This window comes from Hemibagrus wyckioides, linkage group LG27, assembly GCF_019097595.1.
Source record: "Hemibagrus wyckioides isolate EC202008001 linkage group LG27, SWU_Hwy_1.0, whole genome shotgun sequence".
Taxonomy (NCBI): domain Eukaryota; kingdom Metazoa; phylum Chordata; class Actinopteri; order Siluriformes; family Bagridae; genus Hemibagrus; species Hemibagrus wyckioides.
In genome coordinates this window covers 7,104,625-7,129,819 of record NC_080736.1, presented here as the reverse complement: position 1 = coordinate 7,129,819, position 25,195 = coordinate 7,104,625, and the positions used below count along the sequence as shown (strand labels likewise).

Sequence of the window (25,195 nt, the reverse complement as noted above, 5' to 3'; positions counted from 1 at the left end):
TTCAACCAACCAACCAACAAAAAACAACTATAACCGCTAACCACATCACATTTCACTGTGTAAATAAATTTGATGTTTTCCTCTGTACACTTTTCCTTTCTTTTATTAAACCATTCCCCCCCAAAATGTGCCCATTTACATTAGAAACTATGAAGCTCACTGAAACAGATTGTAGTTTCATGTCTAATGAATTGGGTTTCATTGTAGATAAAAACAATTAATCAGTTGGGTTTCCCAGGATGTAAACAAAGAAAAAGGCTTAAACATGCTGAGAAGGTGATGATTTCTCGACTAGGAAAAGATAATTTGACAAAAGACGCCCTCAAAAAGCTGTAGCTATATTTACTGAGGATAACATAAAGGCTTGTGTGCATACAGACGCCATGATTCTTTTGGACTGTCCCACTTTTTGTGGGCGGAGGGGGAGGCTGGGTGGTGCCCACTCTTTCCTCAGGAGGAGCATAACGTACACATCGGGTGGCCCACATTACTGACTTTTCTTTGCGCTCATCTGTCTGGTCGACACACACATTTCACGCTTTACTCGCTGTGAAAGGGACGCACCTAAAAAAAAGAAAACACCCGCAACCATGGGAGTGGAAGGCTGCACGAAATGCATCAAATATATGCTGTTCTTCTTCAACTTTATTTTCTGGGTGAGTGTTCCTTATTCTCTTATAACCGCATTGTCTCGCATCAGGAAACAAACGGCTGCAGCGATACGTCTACCATCAGATCAGGGAAAATGAGGGATTTTGTTCGTTTGCAAGCGAAGGCGATCTGCGTAATTGACAAGCAGGTAGATGGCTTATAGTATAAGCAGCCAGACTGTTGTAATAGCTGGGCACGATGGTTGCGTCCTTAGGTTTAAAACGGAAATAACGGTTTCTTTTTAACGGCTGGAAATAACGGAGCTATTGTGTATGTTGATGTCCTTCACTGCCGATGGGAGCACATCTGTTGTTTATTTATTTATTTTTTGGCTTAAGAGGTTGACCCAAATGATTCAGGCCAGCGCTGGTCAACAGTCCAAACAGACAGGGATTTTGCTGTAAAGGTGGTGCGTGGACTTCATGCTTCCGTCTCGGTGTTTAAATGTCACCGTCGTGTGACGTAATGTGGGGGAGGTGTAGTTTTGAAATGATCAAAGCCCACACTAATAAACCAAAACAGGGTCGATATCAGAAATCTGAGGCTAAGTTAGAGCCATGTGGTTGGATTTCATTGTGAATGGCGCAAACATATCACTAAATCGACTTGAGAAAACATGGAATATTTGTTTCCACTAGACATGTGACGTCTAAATCCGGTTGTCCTTTAAATGCGCCTAGAAATGAAATCTGCCGTGGTGTGTGTGTGTGTGGGTGGGTGTGTGTGTGGCCCAAACAAGTCTTAAGAATGAACAGCCATTAACCAGGTTCAGCACTCACATTTAATTCACAATAAAAGATGACTGATTGTGACCAGATGTTCTGTCTAAGACGTTATGAGTCATCAGTGGGATTGTGGAAAATTACCAAACACATGAAAAAGACCTCAGAGTGTGAGGCGATTTTTCCACACACATTGAGCCCGGTGTGAAGCGTCAAGCTGAATAGTATTGTTTTGAGAGATTCTTTACACTATGACCAGACTTAAGTGGCATAAACACCACCACAGAGGAAAAAAACATCGGGTCTTCTCAAACAATGGAGAGGCAAAAACACACACACGTACGCACGCCTTTATGCAACCATGTCCAGAGATGGAAGAGAGACAGGAAGAGACAAGAAGCCTTGTGGTATTGGCAGCTCACTCCGAGATTATACATTCATTGTACGTTGATCAATACAGTGCATTACAGTATATAAGTGTGTCCATCTGTCTACACCGGTGATGGATTTCATTCATTTATCTTTTATCTTCACGTCCTCCCTGAGGGAAACTTGATACTGATAGTAGCTGAGGAGATTTGTGTGATCACTTATCTCAAAAGCACAACAGGTGGATGCAATTTTCTGTTGGATGTGTACACTACAAACAGGATCCATGAGCGGCTCCATTTAAAAATGGCCCATTTAGACGTCTTCAAGCAATAAAAAAAAAGTGCATTGAAATTATGAATTCAGAACATTATTGAACCATCGTGCTAAAACCGAGTTCAGGCTCTCAAGCATTGAATCGAAAGAGTAATTTTGAGGTGTGGTCTGCTTGGAATTATGTTTGGATTCTATCAGTGGCATGCCAGAGATTCTACAAACCCCTATCAGTTAGTCACAGGATAGAAATAGCCTCCACTGTGACTCTGGCATGGAGTAGGAGGAGTCCAAGAGAGGAGTGACCCATGAAGACGCATCAAAATCATTAAAGATAGCACTTCCTAGCATGGTGATGGTATCCAAAAAAGCATTGGATGTCCTGCTTTTTGTGCAGGTGTTAGTCCACAAGAATTTTGATATAAATGGTTCACGCCAGCTCAAGGCTGTTTTAATAATATTTCTTCTACAGTAAATAGGACAGAAGGACAGATCACTATGACCTTTTTGGCATGGGCGTATCAGGGATAAGAGATGATCTAGCCTCGTAGGCCCTGTTGATTCAAATGGAGAATTCAGTTTGTTAGAGATTTCGGTTTCTCTGCCTGTCACGTTTGCTCTTCCGATTGCCTAATGGCGATGCACTCTTCTCTGAGCAGAGATAGAATATCAGGCTTCCTATTGCATATTAGGACAAGCAAATGACTAAGGCTGACACAACCACATCTGTTTTTAGCTTATAATTTAAATTGTTTTTAAACCTGAGGTGGTGTAGAGGCCAGGTAATCTCCAGTCCACATAAAAACAGTGGCTTTACATACATAGCATGAATAACATGATCGTTTGGGCTCTTATATTGTACAGATGCAAGAAAGACTTGTTTTCGGTGGAGAGTATGACTCAGCTGTGACTAACTTCCTTTGGCATCGAATATGTTACCTGTTGCTCAAGTCGTTCTGTGCTGTTCACTGTACTCTGTATGGTTACTCCTTTTTTCACTTGCTGTCAGTTAACATGGTTTTATTTCTAGTCACGGCGGTGTGTGTGCGGTCACATAAATGGCCTAGCTGGCGGCAGACCTTGTGCAAGCCCACCCATCTGACCACAAATTAGATGGTTGCCTGCTAAAAATGAGATATCTTGCCCATTTTGACTCCTGCTCAGATGTATTCCTGCTAAACTAGAAATTCTGAAGAGAAATTGCTTGTGTATAAATACAAACAACAAAATAACCACAATATTTGTAATTTGGTTAAATCTTGTAGCAGCTTGTAAAGTCTTGACTAGGAACTAGTCCCAAAAAAGCTTTTACAGTGGGGGGGAAGAAGGAGCTTTCTACTACTTGTAGTCTCCATAGTTGATTGCCTCATTTAGAAAGGTTAAACATTGGTCTCTCCTCCTACTTTGCATTAGGTTTTCTTCACATCCTGTCATTATAGATTGTTGTGAATGAATGAGTTCCGGCCGCTTTGCATTACTTGGGTGTTGCTGCAAGTGTGTGGTAATGGGGTGTTATTACTGGTGTATTATTTAGTGGTTAAGAAAAGGTTACTGTCAGCTTTAAATCTACTCTATGAGCCCAAACTTAATGGGAGGGGAATATTATGGTCTTGGAGATATTTTAAACTCTAGGACAACTGGCATTTTTCATATGTCAGAGAAATTGCTGAAAGTGTTTTGTCCATTTCATCTTGATTAGAGATTGAGATCAGTATGCACACTTACAGCTTTCTCCATCACTCCAGAGCTCTCTCCAAAACACCATACTTCACTGAAAAATGATCAGTGTCTGTCCATTTTGTTTCCTCCACTTAGAGGTCAATCATCGAATACTTGATCTTATCATCTCAGTTTATACGGCTATCCTTCATCCAGCTTTCACCTTGCAGAAGAGGTTTTAATCTCAGTAGACTTACAAAAATTAATAATTCATGAGTAAAGTCATTATCTCGATGTTTACCATTAATGACCCATCTGTATTGACAAAGGCATTGAAAAAAAAAACCCACACATCCATTCACTGCTTCTCAGGGTGTGCAATGGCGTCCAGACTTTGAACGCATCTTTCACACTTGTATATGACTTGCATATAAAGTGCAGTCAGTGATACCGAAAGAACCTGATCATGGCAGTAGATTTTATTTCATTGCATTAGAGCTATAAGAGATGAATAGGACGATAAGAGAAACATGTTTCTCAAGTTTTTACACTGATTGGTTTGTGGTTGGTTCAGGCATTTCCTTTTTTTATTTTTTTTTGTAGCCCATCATGCAGGCCTACAGTTTCACAATAAGCTTTCACATTCAGTCCAAAACCCCTTGCACTGTTATTAATATAAATTATGAATTAGGTCTAATGCTAACCTGTTTAGCCTGTTTAGCAGGACGTGTCAATCAGTGTATTTCACCTTTTGAACCTTTTTAACACTGTAAAAATATCTAGACACCACATTACAATCTAAGAGTAACAGTTATTTAATATTCGGCAATTTATAGGATATAGGTTAGAAAATATTTTGCATTAAATCTTTCTCAAAATACAGGAAACAATTCTAAACACATAAAACTCATTAATGAAAATGGTGATTGATTTTGAAAATGGTGATTGGTTTGAAAGTGAATGAAGACAAATGATGTCATTAGATTAGATGAACTGATCTGGATAGAGATTGACCCTTAAAGGTTTAAGTTCTGTCACATGACTCGGGCACTATGAAAGCATAGCTTGGACGTTTGCAATTTCCTCCACGGTGTTATTAAAGTTAGCTGGGTATGTGCAATTACGCCTAGGGCTAGGGTTACAGTTGGGCAGCAAGTGGCTGTTAGGTGGTGTGTGTTTGTGTGAGTGTGTATGTGTGAATTACAGGAAACCGTAATCTAACGCATATACTGGAAAATCCAGAGCCTCTAAGAGCACCAGAAAGACACAGCTGGGGTGTAATCTTAGTATGTTCCAAAAACACATCTTTTGATTACTCATAATATAGCAAGATTTCAATTGTGCTTCATGTTTTGTTTTTAGTTTCCAATAAACATGTTGGCTGGTTACTCACTTGTAATGACTCTTGTCACTGTAGTCTAACTAATGACTAAACAAGCCATGGAAACCCCCTCAGTTAAGCATCACTTTAAAATCAGAACATGATTGAACATGGTTTATATGATTGTGTTGCTGAAGATGAGTGCTGTTCCCGGTAGGTTTTGTGTTTACCCGGTCACTGAGCAACGGGTTGCCTGAGCTCAGGAATGAACCAAAATGGAGACCTAGCAAGAGGGGGAGGAGTGGGATAAGAGAGTCTCTGTATCAGTCCCACAGATTCTTACTCGGGCGGCTTCAAACCCTTAGAGAAGTGGTTGAACTTTATCCCTCTCCTGGGACAGCAATCTGGCATGGCAACAGTTCGGGTTTCAGGAATGAATCACTTTCCTTTGCTCTGATTCTTTGACTTTACAAAGTTTTAGCATTCACCCAAAGGGAAAGCATTTCTCAGTTAATAAAAATAGCTATACTTGTACTGGTAGCTTGGAGCACGTTTTAAACATGTGGGGAAATGACACTGTCGAAACATGTAAACTTTCTTAGTCTTTTATGCGGTTGTGTTTAATCTGTGTTACAACATGTTATCACTGGGATTAATGTTAAAACTCTTGTCTTCCCACCATGTTTCTCAGTTCATATGGTGTATATGAGAGAGAAAATCCCATTAGATTTGACCTGTGGGTGGATAATGTTCATTGTGCAGCTGTTCCCAGATGTGTGTGTGTCTTGAATGTGTGGGTGTGTGTTTGTGGGAGAGAAGGAGGAGATCAGGGTTGGGTGATGGGGGGGTTGGGGGTTTTGCTGGAACCTATAACGAGGTGGGCAGCACGCTAGAGAACATAATGAGAATGTAGCAATTCTTTGTTTTCTGAGCTGTTGGCTAAGAGTCTGAACTCTCCTGGAATTCCTGCTGTAAACTGCCACTCCTCTCATTCCCAGTTCTCTGCTGGGACTAGTGTGCTTGGATCTCCTCTCACTCACTCAGCTAGTGAGAGCACCCGCTGGGGTCTGCACTGTCTCTGATCTCCTTTATTTGTATCCTACATTCCTCCACAGTGTCTGTGCGCTCAAGACGAGGTCCAGCTGCCCCAGCAGTGCGCAGTCCCAACTCGAATTGACAGTGATTTATTTGGAAACAGAGGTCTCTAACCCGCTTCTAATAGCCCCCACCCATACAATACCACTCATTGTAGAGCAACTTTAAAAAGTGTCTGACGGACACAGTCTGACTTTTTTTTCCAGCTTTAAATAACGACGTCCCACCTTCAGTTTGTTGCTTCTTTGTCTCTGAGCAGAATTTTCCATTTTTGCTAAAACGCCAAAATCTTAAACTGAGTAAAAATGTTGAGGGCTTGTTGTGTGCTCAGATCCAGAAGTTTGTGCACAGATGTTTTTTCTTGTTTGTATGAAGTGGAAAGAAAGATAACAGGGGATCATTAGGTCACTCAAACCTGCTGACAGAAAGATACCAACATTGCATTTTTTTTTGCCCCAAAGGAAGAAATGTGGGAAAGGTCTGGTAAAGTCCATGTTTAGAATTTGTCAGCATTTCTTGTAGGCAAGCTGAACTTTGAACCTTGACCCATGCCCACTGTCAAGGGATCATTTTGACAGAGAATAGCCGGAAGACTAATCTCTCTCTTTCTCTCTCTTTAGCTGGCTGGATGTGTGATCCTGGGTGTCTCTCTGTGGCTCCGCCATGACACGAAAACCAGTAGCCTTTTGGTCCTAAAGTATGATGACGCAGAGGCACCCAACACCTTCTACATCAGTAAGCACTCTCACATTTTTGCTGTATCACTATCATTCTAATCGAAATTCTTGATACACTTGACTCCTCCTCCTCCCTCTCCCCTCTGTTTTTTCCATCCTGAGCAAATTTGTTATAGTTACTGGTCCTGGAGATGTGCATAACATCAACATTTTGTAGTTTATAGCCCCACAAGTTCACTTGCTCCCTCTGCTCATTCATGCGAGTGTTTTTCACACCATTCTGTGTAAACTACACAGAAAAATGTGAATTCCAGGCATGGCATGTTTCTGAAATACTCAAACCAGTCGAGGTGGCAATCGCAACCATGCCATAGTGAAATATTCCTCCCATATTGCTGTGAGAATTAATTGAAGCTTTATTTTATGCATTACGCTACTGCCACGTGATTGAATAATTGCATGAATGTGCAGGTGTGTTTCAGTAAAAGTGTGTTTTATAGTGAGTTCTATTAAAGAGTGTATACTCATGTTTCAGTTAAAATATACCTATTAATGCTATAAATACACCATTTATGTAACCACCCCAGTGACAAGTAAATACAGTACTGAGAGTTTATTTCGATGATCAATCTGAGTTCAGTTCAAACCGAGTCAGAGAACCTGAGATCATTCACACACACACACACACACACACCTTTTGGCATACAACCAAGTGAGTACTTGTCCTGGCACAGTGCAGAGGTTCATCTGGCAGTGACATTAATAATCTGCGTTGTAAAACACAGCTCTTACTGGATTTCACACCTTAAATGTCCAACAAATTCATGTTACTTTTAAAAGTCAATGATCCTGGAAGCTTCTGGATTTCTTTAAACCATTCATTTGTTAGAGAACTTCACGAATGCTTTTCTAGTTTAAAAAGAAATTACACCACAAGCCTGTGCAGACAGGCATGATCATAACCATTTGTCCCAGTATGACTGCTTTGCTTTATTCAACACCGGATTTATGTCCATATTCTTTGTATTTTAAACCAAGGAGACTAGGTGTCAGAGGGTTTCAGTTTGTAACTGGTCCACAGGTGCACCATTCCACAACACACCGTTTCATTCTCTGTGGGAAAATAAGTGTTTATTCAGGAGCGCCCTACATCTGTTTAACAGCAAGGAGTAACGAGGTAACCATACCAGTCCTGTTGAGGAAAAAAAAATTCCTTAATTTTGTAATTAATGTAGGAAGTAATGTTATTGTATAATAGCTGGTATCACAAATTAAATAAATGGAATTTTATACATTTAAATAAATTTCAATAGCATAAAAATTCATCTTTGACTGAATGGAGAATAAACCTAATTTGTGTGTAAGTAGAGCACTGGATTAATGTCACATTCGTCTAATTATACATGGCTCAGGCCCACCTATTCAATTTGGAATAAAATTACTAATAAATAAAAAAACATCTTTATGTACTGTGTTTTAAAGATATTGTTTTACACAACATTAGAACTGTATTTAAATGTATATATATATATATATATATATATATATACCATGCATAAATATATATAGACCATGCTGCTCACAAATTAAAAAAGGGGGGAAAAAAGAAAAGAATTATACTTAAAAAAAAAAAAAAATATATATATATATATATATATATATATATATATATATATATATATATTTATATTTTAGGAATAGTTCTAATGTTATATAATAAATATATATGTAATATATATATATATATATATATATATTATTACACATTAGCACAACATTTAAAAATGATTTTTTACTTTTTTTTAAATTCTTTTCTTTTCTTTTTTCCCCCCTTTTTTAATTTGTGAGCAGCATGGTCTAATCTCAGCCCTGCTTCTCCAGATGAAAATATATCTTATTGAGAAGACTATGTTTTAATTAGCTAAGTTTTGTTAATTTTGTTTAGGAAAAGAGCTAATTGCAAGAATCTGATAAGGCTGTATTTGTACTTTGACTGCAAAATTTTGCTTGCTGTAGCTGATGTGTTTCCTTCATCAGGATATCCTCTCTAACCTTTGAGTTCCAAACCCATTAATAGTACGTCAGACTGTATGGTGCGGGTTTTAGCCATTGCTTAATCATTGTCTTACTATTGTTTAAGACAAGACACATTATATGTGAGCTTATTTTTAGTTTTGTTGTTGCTACTTTATCCACAATTCTTTTACGAAACTTAACATATGTGTGTGTATGTATAAAGCTATTCAGGTTCTTCTCACCAAAGGATCTTGCTTTGTACTGGCACTCAGCTTGGACAAAACACACCTCAGACTTTTAACCAGAATTAGTCCATGTACTGAAGGTTATATTTTAAAAACGCATCATAGAAATAAGTGAAGCTAGCTTTCAAGTTACATGTAAATTCTAAATTATTTTATATAAGCTAGATACCAAACAGCAGACTTTAATGCTCTAATATGTTACACACACACTCTATTAATGCATTATTTTATTTTAGCCATCTAAAATAATATAATAACATAAATAACATACAGTATATAAAGAAATTTTTAGCTTGGTGTTAAGCAGTTGCCTTAAAGTAAACATATTCCTTAGTTGGAAACACAGAACTTGTTGCAGTGAGGGAAACTTGAGTGCTGTATATAGTATTTTACGATCATGTACCTAGTGTAGCGAGGCCACTGTCTGTGTCTTAGTAAAAAAGTAACAATGAACTCACTAAATGATTTTATCATTAAAGCAAATAGGGATTTTTTTTTTTAATAAAGTGTCTGTCACTTGACATTTTCAAGAAACCCACATACATCTCTCCCATGACTGCTTTTTCCAGACTGATGAAATATTTCCACAAACATCAGCCTTTTCTTAGTTGCACCACATCTCTAAAGAACTCTAAGGCAGTTTCATTCACTTTTTAGGTCCCTCCCACACTTAGACATACTCTTTTCTTTCACTGCTTTCAGTGTTTTGGAGGAATCTTGGCACAGTTATCAGAGTTTTCCAGCATGATTACATTTCCTGCCGTATGGAAAACTCCATTCCTCACACAAATCCAAATGCAAACCCAAGTCTTGTTAATTTCAGCCTTGTAGCTGAAAGAAGCATGCTGCTAGTGGCAACAAGGAAAGAACTGACCATGAGCCTTAAGCAAAGAGAATCTGTGTGGTTTTTCTCCCTTTTTAGCTTCCTCTCTGTATTGGGAATAAAGAGGATCGGTTGAAAACTGAACCCCTCTATTTTCGGCGTCCTGAATTATCTCTATTGTGCACATTTAGAAGAGCCCTCTTTGCTGAAAGGGGAAGCTGAGAAAGAGGGACTTGTGTGAGTTTTTGGAAAATGTAAAATTCCCCAGTGAGTCAGTCAAGGTATTTCCTGAACATTTAAGCCCTGTTCGAAAATGTGTCTCACTGTGTATTTTTATATATTCACTCTCTCCTGCACATGCCTTTTTGAGAAAATGAAAGAGAGAGAATGAGCTAACCACTACTGGACGTGACTCAGAAAGTCATGGGTGTGGTGCCTGTGCTTTAAAAGGGAAGTTTGATGTGATGTGCACAGCAATGTTCACATAACCAACAGTGAATCAGCTGTTGAAGCAGAAGAAAATTCATAACCCCAATATCTGCAAAGTAGTTTAACCAGGCCTTGACCTTTTAACCTTTAGGCTCCAGTGGACTCATGGAGACACAGCGCCTATTGTGAATCTCTGTGGGTGACTGCGCTGATGTCTGGGAACAGCTGCAGGTCACACACTAGAGGAATGGGCGGGAATGCAGGGCTAATTGTAGTTCACCCAAATATATGTGGCGGCCTGGGAAAACCCTTTCAGATGTTCTGAAAATTACAAGTTTTCCTGAACTAAAATACGTTTCTCTTTGACCATACCTCAACCACAAGTAACGTTCTAGCATTTTACATTTTGGTAACCCTAAAGAGTGAACTAGAAGAAAGTCACAAGACTGCATTGAGTAAACAAAGCAAGACCTAATAGTCCGTCTGCGTAAGTCATCTGTATTTTGAAAGCCATCATTTCAGCATGTAAACCAAATACCTAGCTCTGGACAAAGTACACTATTCCTGTAACTCTGAAAGGCTGATGTGGTGTGGTGAATATGTAGACACTGAAGCCAATACTGCTCAAATAGACAAAATGTACTTAAGTACAGTAAATAAGAAAAAGTATTAGTGTAGTATCCATAACCAGCACACAGAAGCCCTGAAGTTTGTACGATTTTAGCTCACTTACAGTGTTGCATGGTATTACGTGCTATCTCTCAGTTTCTGGTTACAGTCAAACACAGTTTACATACATACTCATGTTGCAGAGAATAACATGACTAGGCATCTTTTCCGCACATTTCTTTAGTGCTGAAAATAGTTTAATCTACCACTTCCACTTGAAAAAAAATATCAGACATACCATTAAGTTAGACCTGAGTTCATTTGCCATTTCCCATTTTTCTGGATCATGCCTGTAACAGATTGCCCTTTGAAAAAAGGACGCACCCCCCACCAGAAAGTCTAGAATCTGGAGCGTACACCCTAATGACAGGGACAGTTTCTCTATGTGTTGACCGGCTTCTGTAAATAAACCCAAAGGTTGGTTAAGTAAAAGCCACCAGTTACTATAGTTTAACATTTAATTCTGGTTCAACCTTTTCTACAACCACCATACGCTTCCTGTGAAATTAGTTAATCAGAATATTTCCAAAGAAAAACAGAGCCTTCAGCTTGGGTGAGCTTTGTGGTAGGATGGCACACACCAGGTCTATGTAGATATTGGGCAATTTGGCCTTCTCTGTTGAACTGGCATGGCTCACTCCTATTAGCGCTAATCCACACAGTCATAATACAGGATGAAGGAAAGCAGATTGATATTATTAGATGTAAGTAGAGAGGGCTAATATGAGGAATGAGTTTAAGGAAGTGTAGAGGACTTGCACTGAATGACATCAGCACGTTTGTGGTCACAGGACATCACTAGTTTTTCAAACTGCTGTGGTGTAATCTTGGACCACTCTTCTTCCAGTCTCTTCCACAGTTCAGTAACTGTAGTGGGTTTCTTGGGGCAACTTTGTTGCCAAGAATTTTTCAGTTGTGTTTAGATAAGGACATTTTGCAGTGTGACAATAATTGCGGGCTGATTAGGGAATGGCATGTTGCCGAAGGAGGCAAGCACATTAGAGTTTACTAACCTTTTGGGCTTGCTAATAAATTTATGATCCTTCCACCCATGACTACTGAATAAGTCATAGTATTTACTTTATAACATGAAGAAGACAAGAGCTCCCAGCTGGTGTCCATTGGCTGTACACTGCCCTAGTCTTTTTATCCACTGCACTCTTTAAAACACTGCTATGCTGAGTAAAAATACATCAGCTCAGTGTTGTGTGTGCATGTGTGTGTGTGTGTGTGTGTGTGTGTGTGTGTGTGTGTGGTTAGCCTTGCATGGAGAATGCACAGAACGGAGTGCTAGAGGAACCGAGCTTGGTTGGGGTGACTCAATTACCCCTGATGGGAGGAGAGTGATATATCCATAGAAACCAAATTACTTGAGTGCTTCTGCTTTGTTAATGCTTCAGTCCAGCATGAGACAAGAGCCTTTTGGAGGCAGAATTCATGCATCAAGCTAATGGGCTTCTTAAGTATTAGGCGTGAATTTTCCCGCACTTTATGTCCATTCATAAATCTATGTGAAATATTGCTTTTAAGAACTTAAGAGCAAGTCTTATTTAATATTGCATACACATAAACTAAAGTCTATCTATATAAATTGACTGCATTTTTTGTAACGCCCAGTGTGTGTTTATGTATGTCCAAAACCTTTATAAAACTTATACTGCTTGTACTGCAGGGAGAATATAGATTGAAAATAGTGCTTTAAAACTGGTGCTCTTGGGTGAGGTGAATATTAAAGGTGAAAGTCATCTCAGCATATATAATATACATTAACAATGAGCAGTATAGCAAAAATATATCACAACAAGAACATTTTATGAGCCACGGTTTAAAATCCTGTGAAAAACCACTAGCTGAATTGTGCTTTTACTTAACGTCTTAATGATTTAACATGAAAAAAAAATAATATTGTGTTATCTCAACTGATATATTTGTTCGTCTCAATATCCAGCCCTAATATACAGTACATTACCAAAAAAACCCCGGAACATTAAGATACACCCTAAAATTAAAAGCTACATAGAAACTAGTTGCTGATTGAATGCTAGCAGATGATACCATTATCTTATTAAATGTACTTTTGTGTGTTGTTTGTTTTTTCCTCTGAAATATTCACAGGCATTTTTCAAAAATGTCAAATACTGGTTTCAAATACTAAATAGTGTTATCGCTGTTCTGAATGTATTCACTTTTACAAAACACTTTTATCCAGTGCAGTGTATATTTGAGACAAAATGAAGCCCAAGCAGTTGAGAGTTGATGAATTTGTTCAATGACCCAGCAGTATTGCTATATCAGTCCTGGGATTTGGCAACCCAAAACCTTCCAGTCAGAACATTAATTACTACACCAGGACTGCTAACTACATTTTTTTTTCCATATTGCCTGTATCGTGGCATGTTATTATCTTGCTCAATATAGAGCATGATTTTGTTGTGAGAACTACTCCTAAATGTCTGTTGCAAATACTCATTATTAACGTTATTTGTTATTTGTAACGTCATTGAAGATAATTAACTTAAACTGAAGTTATTCTAGAAAAACGTTAGTACCTGTTGTGCTTTGGACCTGTTGTGCTTCCAAAGCCTCTGCAATTTTCCTACTAATCACAAAACGAAATAAATGTGTGTGTGTCTGTGTGTGTGTGTGTGATTGTGAAGGTTTAACAAGACTTTTTGTTCGACCTAAGACTGTACATGCTTGTTATGATTCCAATCATCTGAAAACACTTCACAGATAAAACACTGGTATAAAACAAGTACCATCATGTTATGAATGTTATGTTATAAATATGGTTATGGTTTAGTCACTGGATACCCAGAAACTGAACAGCAACATGCAACATCCTGTCAGTGACTGGTGTGATGATGGCGAAATGATACTGTGAATAAGAATACTGGGAGACAGTCCTCATAATTACAGCAACAGTTAAAATGTATCCACAAATACAAGGGTGAGATCTGGGAATAAATTGAGTAGCTTTGAATAGAAAAGAATTGTTTCTTGCTTAGATGGTAATACGCTTTTCCACGAAATGTATACAGGAATGGAGGTGACCACGCAACTACAGGCAACAGGGAATGATTTTGAAAAATACACACTGATATCACTATACACTTAAATTTAGTGGTTCACTTCTGATTTCGTGCATAGAACACACAAAAATAACTATTAATGCGGATAATTTTCCTGACTTATTACTATTACTGTAACTGAAACTGCATTTACATATTACATAGATTGGAAGACAAAATATTTAGAGTGAGCTCATTTAAAAACGTGAAATTTGTGGTGTCAGCTAATCAATTTTATGTGTACTTGACATAAGCTAATGCCTATTCCACATGCTGAACGGAAAACCTCTCCTACCGAGCAACATCTTGTGTAACATATTTAATCTTGAGCATTTTAAAAGTGCATCTTCGCAAGCCATGCTGGGTCCACTTTTAAGAGCTTTTAAAGGTGGTGAAAGGAAAAGTGCTTTTTTGGCCGACCGCCAAGCGGGCAGAATGACCACACCTGTTTGAAAACTCCCAAACAAGACCAATCTGCTTAATAAGCGGCTTTCTATAGCACGCTACGTTGATTTGATTTATTTTGATTTATTCCTATTTGTAGCTTGGCACTTATTTTAGACCTAACAGTCACCAAATCCACATTTATATGAGATTCAGGATCTATTAGTAAAAAAAAAAGGGGGGGGGGCTTTTCTTAGAGGTTATCTGCTTATCATAATGAGCATGTGACACTGCTTCTTAAGCTAATATAGCCAGAATGAGAGTCAAGTTATTAGCATCTGAAAGCAAGTTGGTCGAGAATCAACGGTCAATTTATCTCATACAGAAGAGCACAAACATAAGCACGCACATCCTGCCTAAATTCTTTTCAAAGGAAGTCAGTTGTTTAAATTTATACACAACCTCTCTTAACAGTTGAAACAAGGGAAATGTGTGTATACATGTGTGCCCACGTAAAAGAACGCTTTCCCGCTGTTCATCGGGACATATATAAACCATTCTGTGGAGTAATTTATATATAAATGAGACAAATGGCGAAGGTTTTCGTTCACATCATTACAACCTGCTTATGTTCGGATCTTGGCTCAATCGGGAAGGGAACACCTACATGTACTGATATATTACATTACCAGTGAGATGACTATAATCAGTGGACGCAAATGCAAGAAAAATGCAAACAGGAAGGGGAAATATGTCATTATGCCTAAATTATACCCAACAAGCCCAAGGTCTATAGGGCTGGACTCCTGAGGGAGAGGATACAGCCCGGCTAACGCTCTTAAAAAAGAAAAAGGCAGCATTTACACGAAACGATCGTCCTCATAGTTGAAGGCAGGAAGCTTGTTGATGTAGAATGGGTGGTCTTAAACAATACCCACCCTGAGCTTTTCTTAAAAACAGCAAGCACATGCTTCCTTTATGCCACAGAAATCAGCCAGCCTGTTTTTATCTTTTTCTTGAAGTTAATTAGGCAAAAACACAGCCGCCACCATGTCAAATACCATCAGTTACTGATTATGTAGCATGTCTGTCATAAGTCACAGTGAATTCGTCGTTACTATAAAACCAATCACGTATTATAACAAGCGTATTAGTGACCTTATAAACCTTTTAATAATTTTTTTAAATTAAAGTCAACACTGCTGTCATCAAAGATTCGCACATTCTGATCAGCACTGTAGTGTAATTAATAATGAATAATACTTTAAATAAGTAAATGTTATTTCTTACTTCAAGTACTTCATGTCACAGAAGAAAAACACAAAACCCATAAAACCCAAGCTCGGGTGTTAAAAAGGCAAGAGGAAAATTCCTTCCAGCCCCCTACTAATGGCCCCTGTTCTCTGTCTAAAAAAGTCGACGAGCTCTCTCTCTCTCTCTCTCTCTCTCTCTCTCTCTCTCTGTCTCTCTCTCTCTCTCTCTCTCTCTCTCTCTCTCTGCTTCACATCATTGCTTTCCACTGAGGTTGCACTACACCCCATCTGTTTGTGTTTAAACTCAGTAGTGTACAGCGTCTGCTCGTTTTCTTTTCCTTTCAACTTTTTTGCGACCTTGTGTCACTTTTTTCACTTTTTTTCAGCCTTTTTACACTCTTTCTTGCTTTTCTTTTTTCTTCAATCTCCACCACTTCTCCAGCGTCCACCTTTTTTTCAGGGCTAATGGTGCCTAGGGGTTTTATTTCATTAGTCTCCATTTTTCCTTACTTTGTTTGGCTTGGGTATTCCCGCTACATGCCACACCCAGCTCTTTCTTTCTCCTTCTTCTTCTCCCTCTCCCTCTTTCTCTGTTGGTTCCTCTTTTCGCTGCTGGTTGTCTTTGCACTAAAACAAACAAAATAAAAACCTGTCGCACCACCCCCACACACCCCTGATCTCAAACACACACAGTTCGTGTTTACTAGTTTTCTGAGGACTGTTTATTGACATTCAGGAAAGTACTTTATCTATCTCCACATTCTTGTGTGTTTTTAATCATTATGGGAACATTTGGTTCTTAAAGGGACCTAAACATGCCCAATCACACAGACAGACTTTTCAAGGCCAAAACAGGGGGATGGACTCTGTGTTAACATTTTTTTACGAAAACTAATGTGAAAAATATGTTCCGCAATATTCTCCATATAAAAGTAATAAAAACTGTCTAGTCAAAAAGGATGCAAATGTCAGAACCGTTTTTTTTTTTTTTCTTCTTATCTTGTTCAGAGATAAACAAGGGCTTTAGTAAGCCTGTAATTGCAATGTCTTTAATAAATATTTGTTTAGAGTGAGCTGCTGTTTCGTAGTACTTTGGATATTTTGGAAACATAAAGTAAGTTAAGTTAGCTTAAATCTCCCAATAGCTAAATGACTAAACTATGGCTACTGTTAAACCTGAAACTAAAATAACACTTGTACACTTGTGTCAGATAAACTGATCGTCACAAGCGCAGTACGGTTTGGAATATTGTGTTTTAAGGAAACTTTTTGGTGCGCTCTCATTTTAAAGTCAACTTTCGCATTGATTTTTGATTTACTGAAACAGTATAAAGACCTGTTGAATGCTAATTGAGGGAACGCAAGTAGGAAAGTCAATGTCTGAGCTTTTTGCCATGCAAGCCGATTGATGCTGACATAAACGGAACGTTGTGTCTCCGATAAATGTAAGAAAGAGAGGGAAAGGGCAGGGTGGATGTATAAAGGGAGTAAGAGAGAGAGAGAGAAAGTGTGAGAGAGATTGGTCTGCATCGTCCAGCTGTTCAGCATGCCAGTCACGCACTGCTCGCCCTGCGTGTGTCTCAGCAAGCTGTGGGCTGATGGCTGTCTGTGCTCTATGCCAGATTCACAACACAATTAAGCTCCCATCCTCCTTCCCTCCATCAATTTGTCTATGCACCAACCACCGAGATGTTACACAGACCTATTTAAACCTAGGGATCCAGAATCAAATTATCCCTGGGAGACAACTGTAAGTTAGAGATAGTATAAAGATGTTAACCTGTCTCCCACCCTCTGCCATATTCCTCTTATTATATATTATTCCTTTAAAAATTAGGGTCGGTAGATGGACGATATGAGAGATGGAAGGAGACAGAACAATACGAGAGAAACAAAAAGGCCACAAAGAGCTCCAGGGCAAGGGAAAGTATCATCCGTTAAGCGACACTAACTTGTCTGAAGATGTTTGGGTAATGTTTTTTTTTTTTTTTACCCACAGTGTCCTCCTGAAGTAATTTGATGCTTTAAGGGTGTGGATTTGAGGTTGGATGAGAAAATACCAGAGGGGGGTCATGTTCTCATTTCCAGTACAGGATCCTTTATCTTCTTAGTGAAGTGCTGGAATATTTTTATATCGTAAATAGAAGTCACATTTTCGCAGTATTTGTTGAAGAAACCGAGCACAAGATGGAGGATGCTGGTTATGAGTAACATGAAGCGCACATGTAGGATCTTGCTTTTACATTTTTTTATGGTTTCATTTACTAGATTTACAGAGTTACATAATCACTGTATATTTCTAGTGATTCCCATTCCCTGGTCTCCGTTGTCTGGGTTTGGTTGCTATGGTTACAAAACTAGTACAAGAGCCAAACCTCTGTAAACAGGCTGAAATGTGGTTTCATTTCTATTTTTTTCCAGACTCTCTCTCTCTCTGTCTGTCTGTCTCTCTCTCTCTCTCTCTCTCTATGTCTGTCTGTCTCTCTCTCTCTCTCTATGTCTCTCTCTCTCTCTCTCTCTCTCTCTCTCTCTCTCTATATGTCTGTCTGTCTCTCCCCCCTCTCTCTCTCCCTCCCTCTCTCTGTCCTCTCTCTTCTCTCTCTGTCTCTTTGTCTGTCTGTCTCTCTCTCTCTCTGTGTCTCTCTCTGTCTCCCTTTTCTTTTTTGTTGTTTATTTATACACAAAAAAAGAATCTGCTGGTTTGTTGTCATATGTCCACTGAATTCCTTAAATCTTCGCTTTATCTATGTTGCAATGGAAAATAATTGTGAAATAAGGAAGTATTAACGCCTGAAAAAGTCGCAGTCACTTGAGAAGTAGGGACTAGCGTGTAAATAACCTTGCTCTCACTCTGACACCTGGTGGTCATATGGGAGTACTACACTCTCGACACAGTTGTACTGTGAGAAACAACACATCATTTCAACTAGGTATATTTAGATTATTTATTCTTTAGTGATCTATGTATATATATATATATTTTTTTTTTTTTTTTTTTTGTATTGCTATTTTTTTGCCAAATAGATTTCACTTTGATTAAAGTCCAGTCACTACAGACAAAACTCTAACAAGTTAAAGAGCTTTAGTCTGCATTATAGTTATAGTGAAATTTAGGTGAGCAAATACGGTCTTCATAGGCCGAACAAGTGAAAAATCATTTCAGATTCACAGACTGGAGCACTGAAGCATGAATTTGCAGGGAAATGGAAACACCTCCACTCAAAAATTCAATACTAGCTCATTTTCTCTGACTAAATAGTCGAACTGTTAAAATCACCAAAAATGTACTGGGTGAAAAATCCATAATATTGACCTGCTTTTATTCCCTCCTATAGGTATCTACATCCTGATTGCTGTTGGTGCTGTGATGATGTTTGTCGGATTCCTCGGTTGCTATGGCGCCATCCAGGAGTCTCAGTGCCTGCTGGGAACTGTGAGTCACTCATTATCTAGTCAGTACATTTATCTTATCCCTCAGTCATCTCCCTTAGAGAGACAAGTCTGCTCTCACATGTTAGTGCTCAGTTTTCTCACGTTTTTATATCCAGCTATGACAGTTCCATAATAAATATTGCAGTTAACTTGTGCTGCAAACAATTGCACTGCTTTACTTTTGTCACGGCCGGGTGCCTCGACATACACAGGACGTACACAGGAACACCGGGGGAGAAAACTCAGAAACAACAATACCAAAACAGGGTACCGGGAACGAAAGAGGCACACAACTACAACGAGGACTCAGCAACCAATAAACGCAACACAACCGGAATAAATAGGGAAAGTAATAGTGACACATTAGGAACAAGTGTGCAGAGGTAGAGAGGGACTAAGGATCGGGCAGGGCAAACACGTGAAAACACAAAACAAACCAAAACACAACACAGAACACACGCTGCCGGAAAGCCCCCTAGTGTTCTGGCAGGGAAATGTCCAACCCTCCTGACAATTTTTGAACATTTATTCATTGTGATGTGAAATGAACACACACACACACATCCAAAGCTAGGGAAGCAAATACACTTAATTTAGCATAGCCAATCCACCTACCTTCATTTTTTAGAAACAGGCAAACATGGATAAAACCCAAATGAACATGAGGTTGATGTTAGACCAGGGGCCCTGGAGATGTGAGGCAACAGCTCTACTTGCTGCACCAGTGTGTCACCTGACTATATTTTTATACAGGTGCAAAACTTCTTTTATTGCCCATGTTAAAAATTAAACTGTGAAATCATCTCAACTGTAAAAAAGAAAAACAATAGATCACTCCAGATTGTTTGTTTTCAAGAATAACATTATGGCTGCGTGGGCTTTAGATTTCAGGTAGAGTGATGAAAAAAGTACAGAATTCATTATCACTATGTTTTCTCTCCTTTCTAGTTCTTCGCCTGCCTGGTCATCCTGTTTGCCTGTGAGGTTGCTGCTGGTATCTGGGGTTTTATTCACAAAGACCATGTGAGGGGGGAATATACTAACATAAGACACATTTTCCATTTAGTTGTAATGTATATCCAGGACACCTCCAACTGATTATCTTCACTGTGTTTTCAGATTTCTAAAGATGTGATCGCCTTCTATGACACCGTGTATGACCGTGGCGAAAAAGCAGAAAAGAAAGATTCAGCAGTTGCTGTACTAAAGGTCTTCCACGAGACTGTAAGTTCACCCAAACTGTGACATTTTTTATCCGTAAACACTGTATAGGCTGTGACATAAAGAATGATTTAGAGGTGAGGAACTGGACAAAGGTATAGAAATATTATTAGTAATTATTAGAGACGATCTACAACAGATAATATGTCTCATGATATACAGGCAAACAGCCAGCAAAATGTACAGAAAGTACTGCATTTTCCTGTAAATTAATGTCTACAAAACCTTTTTACATGTAAGAACTAAAATCAACAGCTTACAGTCAGTTCGTAAAAGCAAAGGATAACATGATATCTCAGAAAATCTTTGTGTGGCATCATTTATCATGACCTAAATATTATATTGTCATTATATTGAAAATTTGTTACGATTGTTTATTATTTCATTTATTAAAGGAGTCATCATCATCACAAAGTAGTGGTTTTGTCATGTACAATACATACCTTGCTGCCCTTGTTCATTATTCATTTGGTGGCTTTAAGAAAACTTAAATGTAGTACACAAATTTCTTGATGCTGTACTTGTATTTGCAGCAGTATTCAACACATACGTCTCCCAGACATGCACACACACACATACACACACACCCCTACACGGATATTTAATAAAAATGATAATAAAAATCTACTAATAATTTATTTATTTCTTAATTTTTTTGAAGCATGACAAATATTGTTTAAAAGACAAATATGTTTCTTGAAGCACCACTCTGTCTTTAGTTGGTCTTGTTGCGTTACTTTTTTCCAAACACAGTGTGACACATTGATCTTGTTCTGTATTAAATGTGCTATCTCTCTGCTTTTTAGCTGTATTGCTGTGGCAAGAATGCAATATGGTCAAATATTGCATCCTGGTTGGTCGAACATTGTCCTAAAAAGACAGCCGTTATTGAATTCATTCCGGTAAGCCTTATCCAAACACATATTGAGTCCTAGTTCAATTTGCGTTCGTTTTATTTTCATGAGCGATAATTTAATGGTTTTGTTTCTGATCACATACACTTCAATGTGTCTAACCGAACCAATATATTCTTTCTTAGGACTGTCACTCCAAAATCACGGAGCTCTTCAATGACAAGATCTATCTGATTGGCATTGCTGCCTTGGTTGTTGCAGTCATCATGGTGAGTTATTTTAATCCTGATTTTGCAGTCGCAGAAAAAAAGAAAATCACACATTATGGAAAAATTCATTAGTACTGAATTGAGTTAAGCAGCCTTTGCAATGCAAAAAATATAATGTTATTAAGACCTCCTTATTACATCAGACAAGTGTTCTCTGCATGAGCCCAGATCATGCTGAATGATGATATAAACACAACGTAGTCATTTTTATCTTTACTCACTAGTCTGTCATTAATGGATCTTCACTGATTAATTTGATGTGCCTCACACAATCTGACTATAGTGCAATCATGTCATACAATGTGACAAGTCACTGTCTTAAAAGACCCTGATCAGACAGTCGAACACCAGATTAAGCAAGAAAGAGTGAGCTCCCGAATAGGCAGCAGAAAAGCTTTCACTCTATACTTGAGAAATCATGCCATGATCCCACAGATGTTCTGGGCCAGGAGCAGAATTTGCAGTGCTGTCTGTGTGAGTGGGATGGTATACCCAGCACTGGGCAGTTGTGGACATCTGCCAGTTTATATATTTGATAGAGGGTAGATCGCACTTACCTCCGAGTGTAACACGCAGCACTGTGAAAAAGATGTGGTTAGCTGGCTTCACATGTCTCAGAAAGTACCAGCTAGCTTTTGTATGATAGTGGAATAAATGTAGAAATGATTTTTAATTTGTTTTTTTTTGTTTGTTTGTTTGTTTGTTTGTTTTTTTAAAGATCTTCGAGATGATTTTCAGCATGGTGCTCTGCTGTGGAATTCGAAACAGCCCGGTATACTGAAAGACGATTTGGCGAAGCAGGCTGTGGGTGTTTGGCATTTGGAGATACCAGCCAATGAAATTGAAGGAAAACTTTATTCTCCTGATTAATTTTTGTATCTACCCTAATTTCCTAATATAGTCAGTTTGTCTTAAGGAGCAAATGATTTTATTCTCTGGTGTGTTTTGTTATTATGATACTCCAGTAGACAATGGCAAGACTAGGACAGAATTGTTAGATGCTTATACACACATACACAGTTAAGAAAACAAATTGGATACATAAAACGAATCGGCCACTTAGATTCTGTTTTCTGTAGAAGTGTTAACAGTGAGGAGAATTACTATTGCTATTGGTTTCTTTTATTCTTTTATTATGTACGTAAGACTATTGATTTCTTATGTATGTAAAAAAACACAAATTGTATATTTGGCTTTGCAGCATGAGTATTGTAATTGGACAGCCCTATGAACCTTCTTTTCTGAATGTGCTTATACGTTTTTTCAAAAGGTCAACCACTAAGAAATAGTATTAGTGAAAAGAAAGAGGGTCAGACCTTAAAACATGAATATTGAAGTTTCAATCTTGTACCTTTGTGTAGCTGAAATATGTAATGCCATGTAGCCCTGGCTTCCTTTGTGCCATACATTGTGGGCCAGCAAATTGCCAGAATCATAGCTGTTGCAAGCATGACCATGCTCTGAAACCCTAGCAAGTCTTTAGAAATTAAAAGTCCTCTAATGCTAATGCTGTGACTAATGTTTGCCTGCATGTTGTTCACTGAGGAAGGTGGAAACCAGCAGAATCGTTCGCATAGCTTTGCTTTGACTGCTGGAATTTTTCTGACCTCTGACCCCAGGCCACCCTCACGCTCTTGACTAACCCAAGCCAAAGCTCTTATATGCACCTCCCAGCCTTATTGACCGAATGTCCTATCCTTCAGTAATTGAGACTGCATTATCTAGTATGTCCTGTTGATTCCTAGTGGAATTTCTTACTCGTATATTGTACTCTATATTCTGTATCCATTTGATGGAATGCTTTAAAAAAAAAAAAAAAAAAGGATAAAAGATGATAGTATTTTGTTTTTCTTCTAAGTAACTCCTTTTTGCCAAAACTTTGCTGGGAATTGCTTAACAATGTCATAGCATCAGTCTACTGAGTATACTGTAAGGCTCTGGTGTGTGAGCGTGTGTTTGATGTGTTGATGGTATAGCCTTTTGGAAAGATCTAGTATTTACAACTTAAACTCACTGCCTCTGCCACTGCCATTGATTGCAGTTACTGTACCTCTTAGTTCCACAAGGTGTCGCCCAAATAACATTCGTTTTCTACAATCAGAAACACTTCATTGTTTCTTGACACTTTAATTAACTTCCTCTAATATCAATCGAAGACATACACCTACATCGTATTCACTACATAAATTTAATGCACTCCTTCTATCAGCTATGTTTCTTTTAACCCAACACACACATACATGCCCATGCACCACTTACATTGTTTCCTACATACAAGCTGTAACTGTCACTTAATGCCTACGCTGATATGCTGATCAAATGTCTTGTAATATGTACAGCTATATATTATTGTACTAATGACTATGTAAAGGCATTGTGATATCTTTTTTTTTCTGGTACTTGTCAAATAAAGGACAGAGATTACAGTGATTACAGCTGGCCAGGCCTTGCAGTCCCGCAGAAGGAGTCAGACATATGGATAATAACAGTCAGTATTTACATGAAGAGAAATGATGGAATTCGTAATCAGCATCCATTCGGACGATGTCCCATTCAGCGGGACACACTCTCACTCCAATCTCTGTCCTGGTTCACCCGATTCATATAGTTCCTGGTTCTTTTTTGTTGCCCAGATACTTAGGGATTAAATGTATTTTACAAATAAATCGTCTGTCATGTTGTTTTCATTTCAAGAACACTATATCGCCCAAGATGTGGATACTCAACCATCACACCCATATGTTTATTGAGAATTTTATTCCAAAGTTGGCCACCCTGTGTGTATGGCTTTTACTAGATTTTGGGGAGGCTTGCCACTAGATTTTGGATTATTAATATTAAAGGTTGGGCACTGTTGGTTTGTTGAGGAGGCCTGGTCTACAGTCAATGTTCCAGTTCATCCTAAACTTCTACAGTGGGGTTGAGGTCGAGGCTCTGTGCAGTGCCGTCAGTTTCTTCCACATCAGCCTTGGTAAACAAACAAAATAAGTCTCACTTGTTGCACAGGGTCATGATCATGTTGAAACAGGTTTGGGCCTCTTTGATAAAGTGCAGGGAAATCTTAATTGTACAGAATACAAAGATACAATAGTCCCAACAGTTTGGGAAGGTTCATTGTTAGCCTTATAGTCTATATAATATGGTTTTAAAGCAGTAATACAATAAGAAGCGATTATAATATGCAGATAAATTTGGATAAAATAGGCTGTGATTTCATTTATTTATTAGATTTTAGACCTAAACATTTGCGTTATGTGGTAAAGTTGAAGCAAACAAAAACAAGGCTAATTCTGAAAATGTACCAATGCTGATAGAAAAAAAGAACAGAGTTGCAACTTGTTTACTTGAGACTTAGCCATAATAAAAGTCTAAGGACGGAGATTCAGGCAACAATCTCCCTGACAACTTTTTATTCTTTCGTCACTAGTGGGGAATAGGTTGAAACTGTTTCAGGTAATGATTCATGCATTACAGATGGAATGAAAGAGGTTACAAAAATGCTTGATTTTTCTTTCACATATTTAACCCTTCTATTCACTGATGTGTCATGAAATTCACTGGTCTCATGTTCTAAAATTCATGTTGGGGTTTGAAAAATGCTGTGTTGTGAAGATTTATCTTCAGCTATAAGCGTTACCCTGAAGTGAACTCAAAGGAGGAAGAAACCTTTAAAAAGATTCTCAGGACTGTGAATCACAGGGAGGCTTTTGTAAGAAACAGTGGATGCTGACCAACATGGTAACTTGTCACATTTATGGGCTG

General features: G+C 38.3%; 1 protein-coding gene across 1 annotated transcript; it reads left to right on the top strand.

The window, feature by feature from the left end:
- Positions 1-454: 454 nt before the first annotated feature.
- Positions 455-24,099, top strand: cd81a (CD81 molecule a). Its single transcript, XM_058381724.1, has 8 exons — positions 455-656; positions 6,711-6,825; positions 18,993-19,090; positions 20,038-20,112; positions 20,209-20,313; positions 21,117-21,212; positions 21,350-21,433; positions 22,152-24,099. Exons 1-8 carry the CDS (start codon positions 591-593, stop codon positions 22,212-22,214), a joined length of 702 nt encoding a protein of 233 aa, XP_058237707.1. The 5' UTR covers positions 455-590; the 3' UTR covers positions 22,215-24,099.
- The last annotated feature ends 1,096 nt before the right edge of the window (positions 24,100-25,195 follow it).

Coding starts and splice junctions, on each gene's coding strand:
- cd81a (XM_058381724.1), top strand. CDS start 591: ATGGGAGTGGAAGGCTGCACGAAATGCATCAAATATATGCTGTTCTTC. Junction 657..6,710: donor TCTTCAACTTTATTTTCTGG/GTGAGTGTTCCT, acceptor CTCTCTCTTTAG/CTGGCTGGATGTGTGATCCT. Junction 20,113..20,208: donor GTTTTATTCACAAAGACCAT/GTGAGGGGGGAA, acceptor CTGTGTTTTCAG/ATTTCTAAAGATGTGATCGC.